Below are 22,215 nucleotides of genomic sequence, written 5' to 3'. Positions count from 1 at the left end.
GTTCCCCCTTAATCCTTTCTGGATTACTTCAAGTAATAAGATGTTTCTGAGAAATGTGAAACTGCCAGATAGTTGATTATATAGCAAGCATGTGAATCTTGTGTTAGAACTGTTTCAACAGATTAAGAATTCATTTTGAGCCCAGACTCAATTAAAAATGATACTAAGTAGTTTGAAAGCAAGTTAGCTAAAATGTATTTTTCCGAATGTGCCTACTAAACTATTGATAGGCCCATTTCTCATTCTGCCAGTTTTTGAAGTGCTTCTGGTGGGAACAAAAAGTTATTTTTAACAGCAGCATTGAGATGTAAAAATCTTATCCTTCAGAGGTTTGTTTGATTCTTTTTCTTGATACTTTCCTTACCAAAATCATTTATAATTAAGTAGCTCTTTCATGTAAAATTAATCTGCTAGCTCCAGTGCTTGTAAATTTTGTTTTAGGTATGATTTGATGGGTATGGGTTTGAATACTGTGATTTTTATAGGTATGTGTTTTTATTTTATTTTCATTGTATTTTCAAAAGACTGAAAATATGTATAGCATTAGCAGGAACCCCAGTCACAAAAGCTGGAATGGCTAGAAGTGTAAAACTATAGAAAATTGTAGAAAACAGTAACTTTTAAAAATGCTCAGCTATGTAAACATTCAGAAGCAACCAGACCTGCTCTTTCATGGGGAATAATCCCATCTGTATTGTTATTGATACAATTTTAAATCCTAAATATTTCTGAAACTTTGTCCTGCTTGGATTAAATTTAAGTTTATTTCCAGACTATCATAGCCACCAGAATTTCTACAACATATCTAGTATAACCTGGGGTAACAATATATTCTTGAGTATCCTGAATGTATTGATATCTCACCCCAAACCAGCAGCTTTGTATGGATAACAGACAGACAGACAGACAGACAGATAATCAGAGTTGGAAGGGACCTTGTAGGTCATCTAGTCCAACCCCCCGCCCAAGCAGGAGACCCTACACCATTTCTGACAAATGGCAGTCCAATCTCTTCTTGAAAGTCTCAAGTGATGGCGCTCCCACAACTTCCGAGGGCAAGCTGTTCCATTGGTTGATTGTTCTCACTGTCAGAAAGTTTCTCCTTATTTCCAGGTTAAATCTCTCCTTGTTCAGTTTCCATCCATTATTCCTTGTCTGGCCTACAGGTGCTTTGGAAAAGAGCTTGACCCCTTCCTCCCTGTGGCAGCCCCTTAAATATTGGAAGACTGCTATCATGTCTCCCCTGGTCCTTCTCTTTACTAGACTAGCCAAGCCCAGTTCCTGCAACCATTCATTGTATGTTTTAGCCTCCAGGCCCCTAATCATCCTGGTTGCTCTTCTCTGTACTTTTTCTAGAGTCTCAACATCTTTTTTATAATGTGGTGAACAAAACTGGATGCAGTACTCTAGGTGTGGTCTTACTAAGGCTTTATAAAGTGGTATTAGTATTTCCCTTGATCTTGATTGTATCCCTCTGTTAATACAATTTAGGATTGCATTAGCTTTTTTGGTGGCTGCTGCACACTGCTGGCTCATATTTAGCTGGTTGTCCACTAAGACTCCAAGATCCCTCTCACAGTTACTGCTATTGAGCCTTGTTTCACCCAGTCTATATGTGTACTTTTGGTTTTTCTTGCTTAAGTGTAGGACTTTACTTTTCTCTACACTGAATTTCATTTTGTTAGATATGGCCCAGTGTTCTAGTCTGTCAAGATCCATCTTGGGTGTTAGCTATTCTTGCCAGCTTAGTATCATCTGCAAATTTGGTAAGTTCACCTTCTATTCCCTCATCTAAATCGTTTAATGAAGATATTTAAGAGTACTGGGCCTAAGATGGAACCTATTTCTATGTTAAATAGAAATGGGGAAGGATCTGAATTCTTTACATAGAAATGGGAAAGGACTTAAATTCTTTAGAATGCCCATAGACTTGAGCTCTTTTCCTTCCTCATAGTAAGTGTGGAACTATTGCAAAATTGTGCCTCTGGCTCTTAGCTCCCATTAAACAATCCACTAGAATACTATCATCAGTGGAGCCCAAAGCTGCGAGAGTTAAATATATCTAGCAGTAAGGGAAAATTCCCATTCTCCATGTGACATTGTAGGACATCTACCAGAGTAAACAATGCTGATTCCATTTCATGCTTGAGCCTGAATCCAGTCAGAAAAGAATTCAGATAATCTGTTTCATTTAAGATAATGTACAGCTCAGCCACCACTAAAAAAAAATTTTCTACAAACTTCCATAAGAAGAAAAAGTTGGTTGATGACTATCATGCAAGGCTGGATCAAGGTACGGCTTTTTCAAGAGAGGTCACTCCACTGCTCCTTTTAAGGCCAATAGCAACACACTCTCACTTCAGAGGAGACTTAACTATCTCTGAAATCTTGCCACCAATGATGCTCCCCCCCGTTAATGTTCAAAAAAGATAGAAAAATCATGGATGCAGCTCATAGATGGTGGTGTTCATATTACAGAAAACACAATCTATTTTTGGGTGTCTACAAGCTCAACACAAAATCCCAGATAGCTTTGCAAGATGCATGTGCACACAAGATGTGTCCATATTATTTGTACTCAGCTGAGTAAGATCAAAATCAGACAAATTTATATGGGGAATTTGATCAAACAATAAAAGTTTTTCTTATGCATATTTTTGTCTCCATTTCTGCCCTCACATTCTTCTCTTCTTTTTTTAGGCTGTGCATCTAGCTCAGGCAAGTTTCCAGATTGAAGCTTTTGGTTCTGCATTTATTCTTGACCTCTCCCTGAACAAGTAAGTGTATATCTATGGTACTGAATTATTTTGTTCAGTATAGCAGATCTTTTAATTAAAATAAATATTTTAATGAAAGGAAAATTCATAAAGTATACTAATTTCCAAGGAAAATGTTGTCAAACTGTAAACATACAGTCAGGGCTTCCATCTGATTGTAAACAAGGTTGTTAGCAGGGGTGTTCTCCCATGCAAATAGTACAAGTTGCATCTCAGTTGGATGGTAAGTCGGCATTATAAATGAGAGACAGAAGTGACCCAAAACATTACAGAACCTTACTAAAGCCTTATTGGAATTGTGGCTAAAATATTTGCCAACAGTTTTGAGCAAAATAGAAGACTGAGTAATGTAAAAGAAAATCTCTTAATGAAGAAACAAACTGGATTTAGACCAGAGCACTCCACAATAGGTAATTGTTTTATTTTATATCACCTTGCAACAAAACAACTGACTAGTGGCAAGAAACTGTTTACCACTTTTATAGGTCTCAATGTGAGTTTGGTTCTATGAACAGAAACATTTTGTGGAAGAAACTGGCCAAAGTAAATATGGAACTCTAGATTACTCTTGGTTAAGGCCCTCGACTCAAAAATCCATTTGAAATCTCTACGGATGTTAGAGGCTCTCTAAGAGTATACCTGCAGATAAGGGTGTTAGACAGAATTGTTTTCTATCCCCAATGCTTTTTAGCCTCCCTGTCCATGATGGCAAACCTATGGCACACGTGCCAGAGGTGGCACGCAGAGCACTCTCTGTGGGCATGCAAGCCGTCGCCCCAGCTTAGCTCCTTTGCGCATGCATGCGCATGCCTCCCACCAGCCAGCTGGTCTTCAGGTCTCTGCCACGCATGCTTGGGGGGCAGGGCACATGTGCAGGGATCATGCATGCATGCGCAGGGGCAAGGTGCATGCATGGGAGTTGTGTGTGCATGCACGAGGACACAGGGTGGGGCACATGCATGTGGGGCATGCTTGTGTTGCATTTTGAGGATGTGGCAAGTGCACTTTGACACTTGGTGCCGAAAAGGTTAGCCATCACTGCTCTATGTCAACAATGTTCCAAGATTCCTATATGCTTCAGACATTTATATGCCAAAGATCCATGATTAATAAATTTATATAGTACTAATGCCTAACTCTGAAATAGGCCCATTGTGAAAGCTAAATTCCTACTGTTTTCTTAATTCTTTAAACATCAATAATATCAAATAAAACTTGACAATACTTATCAAACAAAGTGTGAAGTTTAACTGGCAGATAATTGGGAAGCCTATTGATCAAGTGAATTTTTTTACTTGTTTAGGAGTGGTTTTAACCAACACAGGACAGGATTGTGGGTAAATCATTTTAAAAGAAGCTCAGCAAGGGCTGAGAAAAATACTAAATGATTATATAAATTATTTAATTACAATTACCCAGGGAGCGGCCCCTAAAGAGGGATTGGGAAACCCAACTTGTTTACCCCCCAGAGGGCAAAAGAGCTGTTGGAAGCCCTGTGCTACTCCTCATTGAATGGCAGAAGAGACTACTAGGGAAATGTCAGAGGAACCACTTCCTGAGTGGGCTTCTCCAGGACGTAGGCCAGCAGCAGTGGGGGTGAAGGTAGCTTTGGGCCTATGTCTAATAGCAATACCACTTAGACTTATATACCACTTTATAGTGCTTTACAGCTGTCTCTAAGCTGTTTACAGAGTCAGCATATTGCCCCTAACAATTTGGATCTTCATTTTACCCAGCTTGAAAGATTGGAAGGCTGAGTCAACCTTGAGCCTGGTGGGATTTGAACTGCCAAATTGTAGACAGCTGGCTGCAGCAGAAGTAGCTTGCAGTACTGCACTCTAACCACTGCGCCACAGAGGCTCCTAATGCTACCCTGAGTGGTCAGGCTGGGAAGTGGAATTGTAGGGGCCTGAAGAAAATGGGGTTCTGATTTGCTAAGGTCTCTGTTACCATAGGAGACCAGGTTTGGGTATAGGAGAAGGAAGACGAGTGGACTCCCTCTTCCCTGGGCCCCACAATTTGGCCAACCTGTGTTTCCATTGGAAGGGAAGCCTACTACAAACGTCCCCTCACTTGGTCCAAAGTTTTAGCAAACTGCCTCTCGAGCACAGCATGCTTCCTTTTTTCAGCCTTTAGTTCAGCTTGGGAAACTTTCTTTGGAGCAAAAGCTTTGGCTCTGATTTTTGCCATTGCTTCCCTTTGAGCTGACTGGCCATGCTACCTCTTCCTTCCTTCCTTTTTTTTTTCTTCTGGGCTACGGGTGTGTGTGCCTCTAATCCAGAGGCTTCTGTCTGCTCCATGTTCAAACCAGAGGTACACAAGAGGTGCTGGAAGCAGCCCTCAATATGTGTCACCTGATCTCACTGGGATAATTCTTGTTGAGGTAATTCCCCATTAGGAGAATGAGCGCACACAGGGAGACGTAGTGAGAATGGTGAAGAATAACACACAACCAGCACACAGATACACTGTATAGTAAAATGTAGGTTTTTATTTCCAGTAAAACGGTTAAGCAAAGTTCAACAAACAGTCCAAGTCATTCACGGTTAAAGCAGTCAGTTTTCAGTCCAGGGATAATCCAATAACAAAGTCCAGTATCAAAAACAGTTCAGTAACAGACTTACATCAAATCCAAGAATAACGATGATCAGTAACACTCAATAGGGAAATGCAGGAATGGCAACACTCTCGGAAACAACAGAACAGAACCTAAACAACCGAGGTTTCTGGCTCCATCTTATGGCTGTTTGAGGATCCACACCCAATTACAATTTTAGCATTCCCTTAAAGAGACAGTATTAAAATGTCTGTCCTGGCTTATATATTTTCCAACCCAACTGTTAGGTGACTTACATTCCTAACAGTTCTCTCAGAAATATTGCTACAGGGTAAGACAAACCAATGCTTCTGGCCAATTAAAATGGCTGTTGGCCTCATGCTTTGTGCTGGTGTAATAAAATGGCTGTCTGAACGAGGAGAAATTGTTGGAGGGCCTTTGTCTCTCTATAGGCTCTAAGAGCCCTGAGCGAAGAGAGAAACCCAGGAGCAAAACTTTTAGCCTCGGAGCAGCTGTGTATCAGAGGCTTGAGATCAAACCTGCAACTTTTTCCGGCTAATTGCTAGCTACTATCCTTAACTCTGCTTCCAAGACACAAAGCTCATTTTGACTAGAAGCTGAGTCAAAGCTGGGGGACCTGGCTAGAGGCTGGCTTTTTGTACGGCAGACTCAGCTCTATGATGTAATAGGGAGGAGTCTAACCCATCCTGGACTCTCGAAGCAGCATATAGGAGAACAGTTAACTATGGCTCAGCCCAATTTCTGGGTAAGTCAACTTACCAAAGTTATTTCTACCAGTGTTTACTCTCAACTAACTCTTAAGCAAGGCAAATTTTTAAATTTCTCAGTCTACATGGAGTTATTGGCAAAAGATAAATCTTTAAATTGGTTTGCTAAGAAGAAAAGTATTTTTTAATTTGAAAAATACCTATCAGTGAGTTTGATGCAGTTCTGAAGAAGGGCTATTCTAGAATAAGATATGAGTTGTTGGCCATATTAGATACATCTACCACCTGCCATATCATGACTTGAAGATATTGTTCACGTTTTGTTTGACTGTCAACTGTATGGCCCACTTAGACTAAGATAATTAACATCCCTGCTTGAAAGAACAGCCTACTGGGATCTGAATTGCATATTGTTCTATTTCCTCCTGGGCTCTAAAGTATACACTGTGAGCAGAACTGCTAAATTTATAATTAAGGCAGTTGAGAACCTGTTACCTCAAACAGATTGGAGTGTCCTGTAAAGGTAATGTGTTTATCTGAAGGTTGATGCTTTGCATTTATCACATATGTATTTTATTACTCTCTTTTCTTTTATATATTTACTATAGAATTAGATCAAACATTTTATTTTTATTTTATCTTCTTTGATATGGTCATAAGACTAATCACTAAACTACTGCTGTAGCCATGCTCCATTTTTGCTGCAGTGCTGTAATTGGTGGGGAAGGACAGCAAAGTCAATCACTCTGCAATTTCTTCCAATAGGAACTTGTCTTACAGGATTCATTGGAAAAGGATTTTGCATCTGAGGATGACTTTCTTTCTACATAAATTGAAATGCAAAATGCAGCTTAGGCTAACTTTGATTTACTTCTGTTATCTACTCTCATTTCCGTTACCTCTAAGCCAGGATGAACACCAGATTAATACATTTGAAAACTCCACAGGGACTTCCTAATACTTAATACAGCCTAGCTACACCTTGCACTGGAACTGTGGCCTTCACGGGGTGAGGGAGAAGCCCAGTTGTATCACTTGATGCTATCCATTTAGTTGCTTACTATCTGATTATCTGTGTACAGGCTTGTCCTTATTAGGCAGTTTAACTCTTTCAAAAACATGAGAAATACGTTTTAAGGAGTTATACAGCAAGGTGGATGCTACCAGCCATTTATCAACTAAACTTGATAAAGAGGGAAGTGAGCTCTGTATTAACAGTTGTCTTCATGACTATTATCCAGCTTGGACAAATTCTTAAAGACTGGATTGTTGTAATCATAGTGCCTCTGCATAAGTATTGCACCGAAGAGTATCCTTAAAAGTATAGATCAACATGCTTGTTCAGCACCATCACAAGTTTATGCCAGGAATTTGCAATAGAAGCTTTGTGACCAGCTGGGGCAGGAAATGTTCTGGATGGAAGAACAAACTGATTTCAAAGAAGGTTGATCAGCTATTATGTATACTCTTCCAAAATCTCGCAGAGAAATAAATGGTCAATCTGTAGCTTTTTATGCAGAATTTATTGATTTATGCTTTGACTCCAACTTGCGTGATGTTCTTTGGAAGAAATTGAAAACTTCCTCTACAGATAGGAGGCTTTTATATTGCTAGCCTTCCAAATTGGCAGGAAGGTGCATCTCTACCTTTCTTAATGCTGATAATGCCGTGATCGTCTGGAGGAGGGCTGTCAAACTCCCGGCTGAGTTTGCCCATGCCCATGCCCAGTTTAGTAAGGGGGAAAAAATCCCAATATGTCATGATGCTACTGTGATGCCGTGAGTTTGACACCCCTGATCTGGAACATACACATTGGTCTTAGGACAGCATTCCTAGCACTTTCTCAACAATGAACATGAACTCACTGAATTATTCTAAAACCAAACTTGAAGTGTTTGCCAGAAGACCAAAGAGCTATTCCTATACAGTATTAAGGTTCATTATAGTAAGCATGAGATGTCATGCCTCAAGCTGATGAAGGGCACATGGCTGTTCTGTTGCTCAGAGTGCCCAAAAGAGCTCAGTTCAGAGATGAAAGGGAGTTGCATTCTAGCAACGCTTAAGTAATTTCAAGCTGAATCTTTGTCCCAGATCACTTATGAACAATTTTCTTGGACAATTTCTAGCTTTGCCTCCATAGAATGAATCCAGTCCAAATTCTCCAGGGTGTCATTTTAGGTGCCATGTTGTGTTCCTAATGAATCTCTATGCCTTAAATCAGGTGTGATGAAGGTAGAGGTATCTAATGGCATGGTCCTGAATACAGTGATTTTATACTGTATATCTCATTATATTATTTCCTTATCTTTTGTTTTTCTTTGGTCTTTGGCAGTAATAAAATTGAAGTTCAAGTTGAAATTGGGACAATTGTGCAAATGTTTAAAAGTATGCTGTTTTAAGCTATTTGTCATTTCTAAATTATTGCTTTGTTATGCAAACCATTAAAGAGGCCACTGGTTGCCAGCCTATGTATTGAATTATGTTTTATGAATTTCCTTGAGCAGTGCAAAAAAGAAATGTAAGATATAAATGCTATGTATGTATAAAACTAAATAAAATTGGTTTCAGGCCCATTTTTTGTGATGCAGGCATGCCTCTCAGGCAGTTGCAAAAATAAGTTTTTAGGCAATTTTTGGAAGTGTTTTGCCTTTGTCTTCTTTCTTAAATCCGGGGGTGGGGGGTGGGGGTGGGGCTGGTCCAAAATCATCCAGCTGGCTTTGTGCTTACTGCGGGACTAGAACTCACAGTTTCCATGTACCTAACCACTTAATATGCAATACTTAAGTCCAGATTTGCAGTTATAATATCTCATCAGGACTTTGCTATTCTTTGTTATTCTTTATTCACAATTAATAGTCAGCTTTATATAGCAGATTATACTGACACATTTTCCTTTGCTTCTTTGTAGTGACTTATTATCTGCTGATTATGTGGAAATTCATTATGAAGATGACAAACCACAATATTCAAAGGTAATGTAGTCATTTTTCTTGTGTTTGATAATGTTAGCATATCTCATATATTTATTTTTTGTTAAATTTTTCAAAGTGTGAAATGTGCATTTTGTCTACTAATGTCTGTTAACAGTTGATATGCTGTCTCTTTGCTATGATAGGGTAGTAGGACAAGTTTAATAAGTTTTTATTAAAATTAGGCTTTGAAGTCACAGCCTGCTTAGTTTGAAACACTGTATTGCTTGTTGCTGTTTGGTCACTAAGTCGTGTCTGATTCTTCATGATCCCATGGACCACATCGTGTCAGCTCCCCATCCTCCATTATCTCCTGTCATCCCCCTCTCCTTTTGCCTTCAATCTTTCCCAACATCAAGATATTTTCTAATTAATCCTCTCTTCTCATTCTGGCCAGCTTTACTCTGTCTGGTCAAAATTGAACAGAATAAGGTCTCTTACTGGAAGAAGTGCCTCTGCCCTGTATCAGTGGGGATGGAAAGATCCACCTTGTTGCAATTGTGGTGCTGATATGCAAACTGTTAAATATATTGTGCACGATTGCCCATGATGTGTGTTCTCTGGTGAAGCAGCCTCAGAGGTCATTACCTGGAAGCTGAATTGGACATCCAGTTATGAGGCTACTGCCTTACCCCAAAACAAGTTTTACTATAATTACATGGATTGTGTACATATGTTTATTTCTGTTCTACATATTCTCATCATATACATAATAATAATAATAATAATAATAATAATAATAATAATAATAATAATAATAATAATAATTGTCCAAAGTATTTGATTTTCAGCTTCAGTATCTGTCCTTCCAAAGAACAGAGTTGATTTCCTTTAGGATTGACTGATTAAACTATTGTTTAATGTTTTTTACAAATAAAATATTAAGACATTTTAAAAAACTAATTTTTTTATTTAAAAAAAGCAGAAAACAGAAACTATCCAAAGGATTTCATGTGGAAAACAGGCAAAATGCTGAATATTCTTAGTCCCATTTTGTTGCTTTAAATTCAGTTTCAGTTTCATCATTGCCAAACAGCTTATTATTCTGACAAGGAATGTAAATATTATCAACTATAAGCAATGTGCTAGGCAAATGCAAATTGCTAAATAAAAGTAACTTTTGGGGGTTTCAAAAAGCTATATTATTACAGTTATCTCATCAGACATAAAACTGGGATACTTAAAATTAATTTTTACTGTGTTGTAGTAAAAGAGTGTCTATATTATCTTCACTTAATATATACATTTATGGAATGAGGCAAAGGTTGGTCTTTAATGTCTACTTTTGGCTTCCGCCTCCATAGAAAGAAGCATGTCTGCACAGGCCATGTCATTGTTACCTGATATCATAGATATTCATTTAAGAGAATTCTACATTGAAGTAACCTGGATGCTAGATTTTATCTGTGCTGGTGGAAGAGAGAGTACAGAAAATAGTTTTGAATTTTGCTTCATGTAAAATGTTCATTGGTTGTGCAAAACATTAATTGATATTTCAAATATGGATTGTGGCTTAATTGGAAGTATAATATTTGGATTGGCTTTAAAAAAACTTCCAGATAGAATCCTGTTAAGCCCTGTTTTTATTGACAACTAAGAAACTCCTGCATTATCAACAGTATTTGAGACACATTTAGAGGCTAAAGTTTCACTAGAAATAATAAATGGGACATTTTTTTTACATATAGCAGTAACTTGGCCTAGATTTCTCTAAACATTTTTCAGGATTAGTCATTTGTAAATAGTGAGGGAAGTCTTGAGATTATATACCACTTTGCTGATATAATTACTAATTATATAATTTCTCAGGAGAAATAGTGAATTCATTATCCACGAGATTACATCTACACTTCTACCATGTTTAGAAAATGGATTTTAATTTTATTTTATGCGGTAAAAAGAGCTGCTATTTGCTATTTTGTATTTTTTATGAATGTGCTATTTGATGACTTGAAACTGAGGTGAAATAACATTTGAATATCTTTGCAAGCATGGGATCACAAAATAGACAAAGTAATAAAGAAGCTAAAGTTCTCTGGGTCTTCAGAATTGAAACAGAAGAGCATTTGTGTTCATGTGACTGGGTGGGTGCAGCTTGGTGGTCACGTGACTAGCTGGACGTAGTTTGTATGTAAACATTGTAAATATTTATGTAAATATGTAAAGTTTTATTTTTTTAATAAAGCAACTTTTACCCAAAAGCAGGCAAAGCAGACAGGCAGATTGAGTTATTCACAGAATCACAGATTCACTCAGAGATCTACCTTTCTGCCATCTGCTACCTGAGTCTTTCCTGAAAAATAGAAGCTTCAGTCCTAAGGAAGGTTCAGCTCTGCTTTTAGATTAGCTAGAAAGCAAGAAATACAATGGTTTCCTGCTTCCTAGCTAATCTAAATCTCCCGGCACAGCAGAACAGCAGATGGCTGGTGTGAAAAAAAGGGAAAAATAGCAACTTAGCAGGCAAGTTTGATGGCGCGCATGCCAGGTAAGGAGTGAGTGGGCGGGGTGGGGCCAGCCAGTGGTGCAATTTGCCAGTTCTCCAAACTGGGCAGAATCATAACAACCGGTTCTGTAAAACCGGTCTGACCAGGTAGAATCCCACCCCTGAGGTTATATCCTGCAATGATACCAGATTCTCTGAAAGTACTTGATAGGTGGACAAAAATGCCAAAACCAATCTAAAAATAGGCCCATAATTATATTGTCCATTAAAATAATGGTAGATAACTGGGGAATTATTTAGGAGCAATTAAAAATCAGTTTAATAACAAATCTTAAATCCATTTTAACAGTTTGCGTTGTAATTCTTTGTCTAGTTGATAATAGGTCTGCCCATATCCAATTGGGTAGGCTTCGCTCTTTCTTGAAAATTACACTTTTAATTTATTTAGTAAACTACTTTTTTATTTTTTGCAGTGTATACTAAAGCTGTATTAAAAAAGAAATCACACAAGCTTTTCACTTATGTTTTATTGTTGTATACAGGCTTAAACTATGAATCCATTATTCTGATATGCATTGGATCACTTAAAAAGTAATTATAAAAACATAGATTTTTTTTGTATATTTTCAGGGAGGGGAACACTGCTATTATCATGGAAGCATCAGAGGCATCCCAAAATCCAAAGCTGCTGTTTCTACTTGTAATGGACTTCAGTAAGTATAATTACTAATAAATATCTCATTATATTGCTACTCTGTATCCTTCGTATTAGGCAGTTTTCCACCGTCTGTGTTTTGAACAGACATATCCCAGCAACTGAAAATATGACTTTTTTTCATCCCTTCTTCCCCATCATGGACGCCATGGGCAGAAAGCCTTCTTCCATCATTAGTTATCGTTTTTCTTATGACTGCAAGTGACCAGTAACCCAGTGTAATTGGATAACAACTAACTATTTGCTAATATGCAAATTTTAGGGAATTTCGGGGGAGGGGAACAACATTGTTGGTATAATTAAAGCATTAAGAGAAAAAGAAGATATTAGAGTGAAAGAAATGCTGATAAATAGAGAATATGTCTGGGACTTCTGGAAAGGCTTCTAGAGTGAGGTTGTTGAATGAGACTATAAGTTGATACAGGAAAGTATAAATCAATCCAACTCTAATAAATATGTTTACTTAGATTTGGGGTGGCTATTGGGCAGCTGTGATAGCGAGTTATTACTATCAATTTTCTTAGCTATGCAGATAATTGGACAGAAACAAAAACATACAGAATGCTCAATCTAGTGGTTTCCCCATAACTATGAGGTCTGGGAAATATTTAGAGGATATTAGCAATTTGGAATACAGTGCTCTATCATCTCTCTCTGTCCTATCTATCATCTATCTATATCTATCTACAGTCTGTCTGTCTGTCTGTCTATCTATCTATCTATCTATCTATCTATCTATCTATCTATCTATCTAATTCCAGTTATTCTGTGTAAATATTTTCCCATATACTCATATACATTTGACATTCCCTGTCACACTTTCTCAACTCTATCTGCTTCACAGGATTGTTGCTCAGTGAGTGAGTGCTATGCACCGAAAAGGTGGGCATAAGTCTACTAAATTGGGGCTGTGGTGACTCACAGGGCTAGGATGCTGAGAAGATGTTTTAGAGGTCAACAGCTCCGCTGTTCAAAACTCGAGAGTGAGACGCTTGATGGAATGAGCTCCCATCAATTTGTCCCAGCTCCTGCCCATCTAGCAGTTTGAAAGCATGCAAATACAAGTAGATAAATAAGTACCACTTCAGTGGTAGAATAAAAGGGATATGAGTCTCCTCTGGTATCCCCTGGGAATGGTGATGTCACAGGCTTCAACCTTTCAACCCAGAAATGCCTTGGTCTATGCTTCTTACCAAGTGTTAGAACAAACTTAGCAATGGCAAGAGTTATGCTGGCCTCCTTATCTATTAGTAAATGTTACATAATAAAATTATTCAATCTATCCCGGAAATGAAGAACTGTTAGGAGCTCTTTGCATATATTTCAATAGAAAATTACAGTATAAAGGTATATCAGCTTGTGTGATATCAGCTTGTATATCAGTGTTACCATCTTTACATGGACGGAGCCTTCTGCATATGAAATTTCCCCTCCAGCTCTGCTGATAGTATAATACAACATAATAATGTAAATGCACACCAACATTTATTGTTTGTAAGTTGGTCTACATACAATGCTGCTTTGAAGTGTGCATTGCTATGGCCCAGTTATACTCTAGGTGAGAGTTTCCTATATTCTGTTTCTAATGGTAGATCAAGGATTTTTTGCTTAAGAACCCATTGCCTGATCTTGTCAGGGCATGAATGCTTACTTTGAAAATCCCAAAATAAACCTTTAACCAATTTGCTTATTTCTGTCATTTCATGCTTTCTGATTGGATATTTTAGATATTTGGTTTTTTCCCCCAAGGCAACTCATAGTAAATAAAAAAAAAAAACTAAGCAGCCTCTGCTGTCAAGATTTTTGTTTTTTAAAAAAGAGACAAGACATAGAAAAGGAAAACAGCTAAAAGTTAGAGTAAAAACTAGAACCGAATGGAAAGTGATGGATATAATTTCAGTCCAAGCCAAGCTGCTTTTCCTTTGGTAATGTTTATTCTTATTTGAGCAGCAATTGATATATCTTCTTTCTTCATTGATGGATGGCTGATTAGTCCCTATCTATCTACCAAAGACCCAGTCTTCCTGCCCCTAGTTCTGAGTCCCTGAGCAACTGCCAAGAGGAATTGATATGTAGGAAGTGGAAAAACAAATTCCCTTTGGCCTTCTTCTTTAGCCAGATTAATTTCCTTCATAGCCTATTGCTCTTTTTCTGAAGGAGATGACAAGAACTGCAATATTCATTCATCACCAACCAGTGGGTGCCTTTGTAATAAGGAGAACATAAAGGATTTCATAGATCAAAGAGACCCCATGATGTGTTCAGCAACACAGCAAGCAGGTTGATTCTACTTACAAACTCAGATTTATAAATAGAACATCTCATAATTTCAAGCTAGCACACAAAAAAAATTCTAAATAGGATATTTGTCATATTGAACTTCTCCCTCATTATAAACCTAGGACTATGTGTGGATTTTATTCCAAAATGGTACTTTGGAGCAGACAAGGATTTGACCCAGGTTGCATTCACACCCACCCACCCCCATTTTTTATGTGTTTTTTGGAACTATTTGAAACAATGCACAACCATACTGGCATTCACGAGTCTCTCATGCACACTTTCAAAAATGCTTTATCCTTCCTTTGTCATGATGTTGTCATGATGTTTTTATTTTGTGTGGAATACATGAATATATAGTCTGAAAATGTGTAGGAGTTCCTACAAATATATGCTCCCATTTACTTAATATTGAAGTATTTAAATGTGTTCTTATATTCTAGTGGCATGTTTGAAGACAATACTTATGTCTACCTGATGGAACCTTTGGAGTTAACTCACAGCATGGTATGTTAATACTGACCCATCTAGTTCTTGCTTTGATTTGTTGTAAAGGATGCAAATCCTAACAAATATAAATTAAATAAGGCATTATTATTTAGTCTGAAATATCATCTATAATAGGGGTCGCCAACCTTTTGGACCTCAGGGACCACCAAACTCAAAATTTTAAATCCTGGGGACCACTAGTATGACGGTGGCTTGCTGACATTGGTGGGAGAGAGAGAGAGATCTGATCTAACCTCTCCCTCTCTCCCCCTCCCTCCCTTTCTCTCTCTCTCTCTCTCTCTCTCTCTCACACACACACATACACACACACACACAAACACAGAGATTTCTTAACAACCGGTTCTGTAATTTCTTAACAACCGGTTCTGTGGGCATGGCCTAATTTGTGGGTGTGGCTTGGTGGTTATGTGACTGGCTGTGCATGGCTTGTATGTAAATATTATAAATATTTATATAAATATTGAATTTTTTATTAAAAAGAACAACTTTTACCCAAAATCAGGTAAAGCAGGCAGGCAGATTGAGTTGCTCACAGAATCACAGATTCATTCAGAGATCTGTGAAATGTTACCTGGGCCTGTCACATAAAATTTGCTTGCAAGCAAACCCATAAAATTTGCTAGCAAGAAAACTCACAAAATTAACTCACAACACACCATGTATGTAAATACTGATTTTTTAAATAAAAAACAGAGCAACTTTTACCCAAAATCAGGCAGACAGATTAAGTTGCTCACAGAATCATAGATTTGTTCAAAAATCTATCTTTCTGCCATCAGCTAGCTGAGTCTGTCACATAAAATTTGCTTGCAAGCAAACTCACAAAATTAACTCACAACACACCATGTATGTAAATGTTGAATTTTTTATAAAAAAAAAAGAGAGCAACTTTACCCAAAATCAGGCAGAGCAGACAGGCAGATTGAGTTGCTCACAGAATCACAGATTCACTTAGAGATCTGTGTTTCTGCCATCAACTAGCTGAGTCTGCACTGCTTTAGTCCTAAGGGAGGTTTGGCTCTGCTTAAAAGCAGAGCCGAAGATCTAAAGATTAGCTAGAAAGCAAGAAATCCAACGATTTCCTACTTTTTAGCTAATCTAAATCTCCCAGCACAGCAGAGCAGCTGATGGTCAGAAAAAGAAAGAACGGCAACTTTGCAGGCAAGTTTGCCAGGTAAGGAGTGAGTGGGCAGGGAGGGCAGGCCATGTGGGTGGCATAGCCTTGTGTTCTTGCGCAGCCTGGATTAATTGCTTTGGGGGGTGCTCTGGGGGTGACATTTCTCTGTGGATCACCAAAATTTTCTTGCGGACCACCAGTGCGCCACGGCCCACCGGTTGGTGACCGCTGATCTATAACACTGAATTTGAATGAATATTTTTACTATTTTTTATACCCTTTGTTTGATATATTTTGTAACTTTTTAGAAATATAACTGTAGCTGAATATGTTACTAAAACAAGGTTAAGCTAAATGTTAAATACACTCACACCACTCCTATAATAATGACATAATATTCAGGTGAGCTCAGTGCCATGTAAAGCATTTGGGTTGTGAACATGAAATCTAAGGACAAACCAGCAAAACTACATAAATTTAATTTTATTTATTTTATCAATTGTTATGGCCATCCAACTTTGGGTAGCTAACATTTTGAAAAGAAAAAGCAAAAATAACCAACAAAAAATTAAAAAAAACAGAGTAGAACTGAGGCCAAACCAGAGTCGAGTCATATTCACATAAATCATTGGAAGGCAGGCTGATCCAATGCACAGCCTTTGGGAGGAGCCAGGTTTTCAAAGATGTACAAAAAGACAACAAGGCCAGACCATCTTCATCTTAGGGAGGGATGTGATACTATTTCAAAGGGGAGGCAAAATTAGAGAGAAGGCACACCTCCAGGGGTCCCCCAGATAGCCTTGGCGGAACTTGAAACATGCTCACTCTTTCAGGGATAGAAAGAAGATAAGCAATTCACAAATAAAGCCATAACAAGGGAATGGATTGCATAAGCTGATATATTTAACTAGTTTATTTGTATATAAAATATTTATGTTATATGGTTGAGTTGAATATAGCATTTCTGAAGTTTTTTTTTGGGGGGGGGGTTAATGGGCCACATGACCTCGTTTCATGCTTGGCTTTGGGATAGAATCCTGACTAGGATTTGAAATTCTGGCCATTGTTACATAAGCAGTAGAATCTTGAAAGGTCCCCAAACCAGTTTTTTCCCCCATCCTCAGAGCCTCCAGGAATGTTTCCAAAGCCTAATTTCCCATTGTTTGCAGAAAATAATAGTGAAATGAAATGGAATATGAAATGAAAATGGCTTATTTTAGGCTTAGACATTAAAAACAAAATTAATTGAGCTTGTTCAATTAATTGTCTATTTTGGTTTGATGTTCACCAAATCATTAATATATTAATTATTAATTATTCGCTCTGAAGTGAAGAGACTGTTCATTGGCAATTTTGATGGGGCTTTTTCTGGAAGAGCATTCTAGATGTTTCTTTCTTTTTCTCTACCTGGGAAACTAATTTCTTAGTTTTTGCTTGAGATAATTTAGAAAATTGCAGAACTGTTGGGCTTTTCTGCCACAGTGAATAATCTTGACCTCCTCCTCCTAGACTTCTTTCTAGAGATGTGTTCTAGTTCCAAAAATAACAGCAGATGCTAAAAATAACATAGCCTTTAAGAGCATCAAGGTAAGCTTTCACTATGATTTTCTTTAGTTATACAGAATATAGAAGCTCATTCACTAATGGAGGATTTTCCCATGGGGGTAGATGCATGACAGAAGCAGGGTTATTTTCTCTCTCTCATCATTATTATGCCATGTTGGTAGCCTATGGATTATTACAGGATGCTTTGCTTATCTTTCTAGGAGACAGAAGAATAAAGACATAAAGAAGACTGCAGCAAAAACTTCCTATTGCTTCAATACATTTGATGGCAAAGGATAGCATACATTGATAGGGGGTTAGGGAGTTATCATTGTATATCTAAATAACAACTTCAGTATTCCAAGTGCTGTTACATACATGACTAGAACAACTGTAGGAAAGATGTACAACATTGCTTTATAGAATTCCAAAGGTTCTCAGAACTTTTCCTTTAACAGCCCATTACAGCCATTTGTTTGTTACTGAATGCTAATATATTGTTAGAGATAAGGGGTGTTTAATTATTTGAACTAGGTAAAATCATCAATGCACTGATGATGTTATGTAGTTCAGGTAATGAAATGTCTTCAAGAAAACAGCCAAGCTCAGAGAGCATCAAGACCCCTCATTTCAACTCTGAGCTACAAATATTCTCATTGACTGATTGTTAGAGAATTAAATATGGAAAACTATTTTAAAGGCATGGAATTATAGTTTTAAGTTCCAATTGGAATTGACTTAGATTCCCCTTTATATTTTTTTATATAGCATTAGAAGACTGAGGACCCCTCCAAAAACAATATACAAAAATTCAGTAGAAAATATGGTCAGGGTCCACCCAAATAATAGCTAACCATTAGGAGAGGAGTTCAGTCCAGTTGCATTCCTGGTAAACATCTAAAGAGAAATATTCCACAATTTAATTTGTATCATTCAAAAATACAATTTCAGGTTTCTACGTATACAGGCTAAATTATCTAGCCCATATTACATATATAAAGATATTGAATACATATACCCACATACCCACACCACATACACACACCACACATACTTATGGATAAGCCAAGAATGTTAGGTTCCAAAATACATCCCTGAAACAGAGTGCAGCTTATCCATTATATCTATCTGTCTGTGTCTGTCTACTATCCATCTATTTATTCGTCTGTTTTCCATCTACATGACAATATCATACTTAAATTTATGTCACCAATACAATATTCTATTTGGTTTTTCTTCTTTTTCTTCTTCAGAGCAATGCAGGTAGACCACATGTCATTCGGAGAACATTTGGATCAAATGCCTTCAGTCAGTTGGAAGATCTTGGTATGACATAACTGTACCTTAGTAAGATTTGTTACTATAACTCTGTTAATCTGTAAATAATTTAAATGGCACTTCTACTAGAGAAATGATTAGTATAGTTAACAGAAATTTACCTAGTAGTATGTCATGATATACCAGAAACTTTCTCAGTTTCCATGTGAAATTAGATAATCAGTGTAATTATTGTTGTGAACAGCCACTTTTCTAGATTCTTTGTGACAAGCTTATAGTTAGACTATATTAGAAAGCTCTTTACTCTGCTATATTGTGTGGCCAACTTATGCCATGATATGTTATTGAAGATTAACTCTCTGAGTGAGTTGTCCTCTATACAATGAAATACAGTGAGCAAACTCCACATATATCAAACTGAGTCTTAAAATCTATTTATTGAAGAACAGTAAGGAGCTAGTTCATAATCAAGACTGACATTTTTTTCTGTAAAATTAGACTGCAAAATACTGTAAACAGCACATTTTCCAAATAAGAATGTATCTAGTAAGGTATATATAAAATTGCCCTTATTTTTTTTTGTAATGCCAGCTGTTCAATTGCTCCCATATTTTGGAGCAACTGTAATTTGTATACAACCTTTAGAATAATCCCTATGTTTACAATGAAATTCTTTTTACAAGAAAGGAAATAGTTAATTTATCAATCCATAATCATTATATTACATGTTGCTGGTAACTGCTTTCACTGGAATATGCAGGAGGTTTGAAATGGGAAGTGTTTTAAAATCATTTTTTCTAGAAGGATGATTTTATGCAGAACAAATACTCTCAGAAGACATCAGAGATAGGATTGACACTGTGAATAATTTGAATAAAGTTTATCATCCCATCATTATCAACTCAGGCATTTGGAGACGAATTTTCATTTATGTGAATAAAGTTGAGGACTGAATACTAAACTGGGTTTAAAGTAGCTTGAACATGTTTGGCTAAAATTAGCAGATCTAAAGTTTTACCAATATAAGGGGAAAGGGCCAATATGTTTCATTAGATAAAGGTGCAGATGCTATGTGGCAAAATAGAAAATTCTTTGCTATTAATCTCTAGATACTGATTCCACATCGGATTGGTCCTTCCTGACTGAATTGCAGTGGCTAAGAAGGAAAAGAAGGGCTGTGAGTATTACGACGTCAGTAATACTGCATCAGATCAAAAGATCTCTCTGCTTTTAAAAGACATGGGAAAACATGTGAAATGTAGCACTGTGCTAAACCGTAGCTTTCATGCTGAAGTGATTTGCACTGCAGGAGATCATTTATTTCACCTCATAATTTTTGTGATGGCACAGGGTGGGATACAAAACAAACACAGTCACAGAAAACAGGTAAAGCCCCTTTTATTTATTTATTTTTATTTATTTATTTTATTTATTTTTATTTGTGAAGCCCCTTTTATTCCTTCACTTTGCTTCCAAGCTCCGAATATCTTTGACGGAAGACAAAAAAACTCCCACATAAACAGTTACACAAAAAAGGAAAAAAGCAACACAAACCAGGCAAGATAAGGGCTGGAGGATGTCCACAGAAAACACACACTGGGAAGGACGCCAAACTCAGAGAGGAACTATAAACTAGAGATATTTACAGGCTTTTTGCTGCTGTTTATGTAACATGGCTTTAAATACTAACAAAACACAAACCTTTTTGAAGAAAATTAATATTTAGAAACAAAGATTTACAGTATTGAAAATGAAATCTCTAAATACTGTCATTCAAAGAATGAATTTTTATGAATGCAAATAGATTGTTACGCACAATCCAACTGATGAGAAGTTCAAGAGAATTTAGCTTTCTTTCCATCAGTAAGAATTCATATGTAGCATTTTGTGATATTCATTTGCAAATATATAGATCCTGTACTTCTGGTCAGGGATTCCAAAGTCTATATGTATTTTGGAAAAGAAAACCAGTATCACAAAGTACAATGACAAACAAACAAACAAAGTTTACAACTTGATCATATTCCCAACCTTCTTGGGAAGGCTGCAGCCAACAGATTGCATACATTTTGTTAACTTTGTGTAATATGGACTCTGAATGGCTCAGAGAGGAACAAATCAGAATTGACAGTTATAAATATTCCTGTACCAAAGAAATGGGGAAACATCATATCAAACCTGAAAATATGTTATTTATTTATTTATTAACATTTATCTATATACAGTGTGTAAAAGCGAAATACCACTCAGGTATCATCACAAAATCTCCAGAATTGTAAAGCCTACAAACTTGAAATTTGGCATGTATGTTCCTCTTGGCTTCTAGGTGCTCACTAAGAAAGAATTTTTCGAAATGACCATCAGAGCATTAGTATTTCCTATATTATTATTAACACGCTCTGATGCTAAGGAGTTCTACTCCCCCTCCCCACCTAAAAAGAAATCTCTTCAAAATGTAAAACACAAGCAGGGAGGTTCAGTTTTAGTTTCACAGCACCAAGCAGCTTTAGTACAGAACAGTTGAGCTAAGCCATGCCCAGGCTCCTTGCTGTCTTCTTCCTCACACAGCAAATACTGTTTCAGTTTCCAAACAGCCCTCAACTCTCTCACACACTGACAGGATGCAAGCCAGATGAATACCGATGGATGTTGGTAGGCAGAGGCAGAATTCCCCCCCCCCATTTTCTTCCCCCAAAACGAAACCCGACCACATAGTTTTATAGCGAGGTATCAAGCTAGTTAATCAATATTAACTATTAGCAGAAAGAGATTCATACAACACTAAAGATGCAAAATCAGATTCTGCATAGTTACAACAGTATGGGCTGGTTATGCTTGTCCCAGTTTTTGTTCATGTGCTGATTGTATAAGTTATATGTTTACATAAGCTGACCTTTCTTGAACATACATGTGTAATAATGACAAAAGATATGAAGTTTCTCTGAGTCAGACCATGATTCTACAGGTGACGCTCAAAAAATTAGAATATCATGCAAAAGTTCATTTATTTCAGTAATGGAACTTAAAAGGTGAACCTAATATATGAGATAGACTCATTACATGCAAAGCGAGATAGTTCAAGCTGTGATTTGTCATAATTGAGATGATTATGGCTGACAGCTCATGAAAACCCCAAATCCACAATTTCAGAAAATTAGAATATTGTGAAAAGGTGCAATATTCTAGGCTCAAAGTGTCCCACTCTAATCAGCTAATTAAGCCATAACACCTGCAAAGGGTTCCTGAGCTTTTAAATGGTCTCTCAGTCTGGTTCAGTAAGAAGCACAATCATGGGA

The 22,215-nt window shown here is 37.1% G+C and overlaps 1 protein-coding gene across 6 annotated transcripts in view; it reads left to right on the top strand.

The window, feature by feature from the left end:
• Positions 1-22,215, top strand: part of ADAM23 (ADAM metallopeptidase domain 23) — an 89,517-nt gene that overhangs the window by 17,693 nt on the left and 49,609 nt on the right. For all 6 annotated transcript variants that reach the window (XR_015740695.1, XM_087919667.1, XM_087919666.1 and 3 more), the window contains exons 3-8: positions 2,701-2,777; positions 8,971-9,034; positions 12,105-12,187; positions 14,913-14,976; positions 18,895-18,967; positions 20,029-20,096. Coding sequence is in view for 5 of the 6 variants with exons in the window: in XM_087919667.1 (XP_087775793.1) it covers positions 2,701-2,777; positions 8,971-9,034; positions 12,105-12,187; positions 14,913-14,976; positions 18,895-18,967; positions 20,029-20,096 (429 nt within the window). In the remaining variant the exon portion in view is untranslated. The remainder of the gene's footprint in view (positions 1-2,700; positions 2,778-8,970; positions 9,035-12,104; positions 12,188-14,912; positions 14,977-18,894; positions 18,968-20,028; positions 20,097-22,215) is intronic.

Source organism: Pseudonaja textilis, chromosome 1 (genome assembly GCF_049901715.1).
Source record: "Pseudonaja textilis isolate UNSWEBS1 chromosome 1, rPseTex1.2, whole genome shotgun sequence".
In the NCBI taxonomy this organism is placed as follows: Eukaryota; Metazoa; Chordata; class Lepidosauria; order Squamata; family Elapidae; genus Pseudonaja; species Pseudonaja textilis.
Note: the sequence above shows the minus strand (reverse complement) of the source record. Positions and strands in the feature narration are given on the sequence as shown.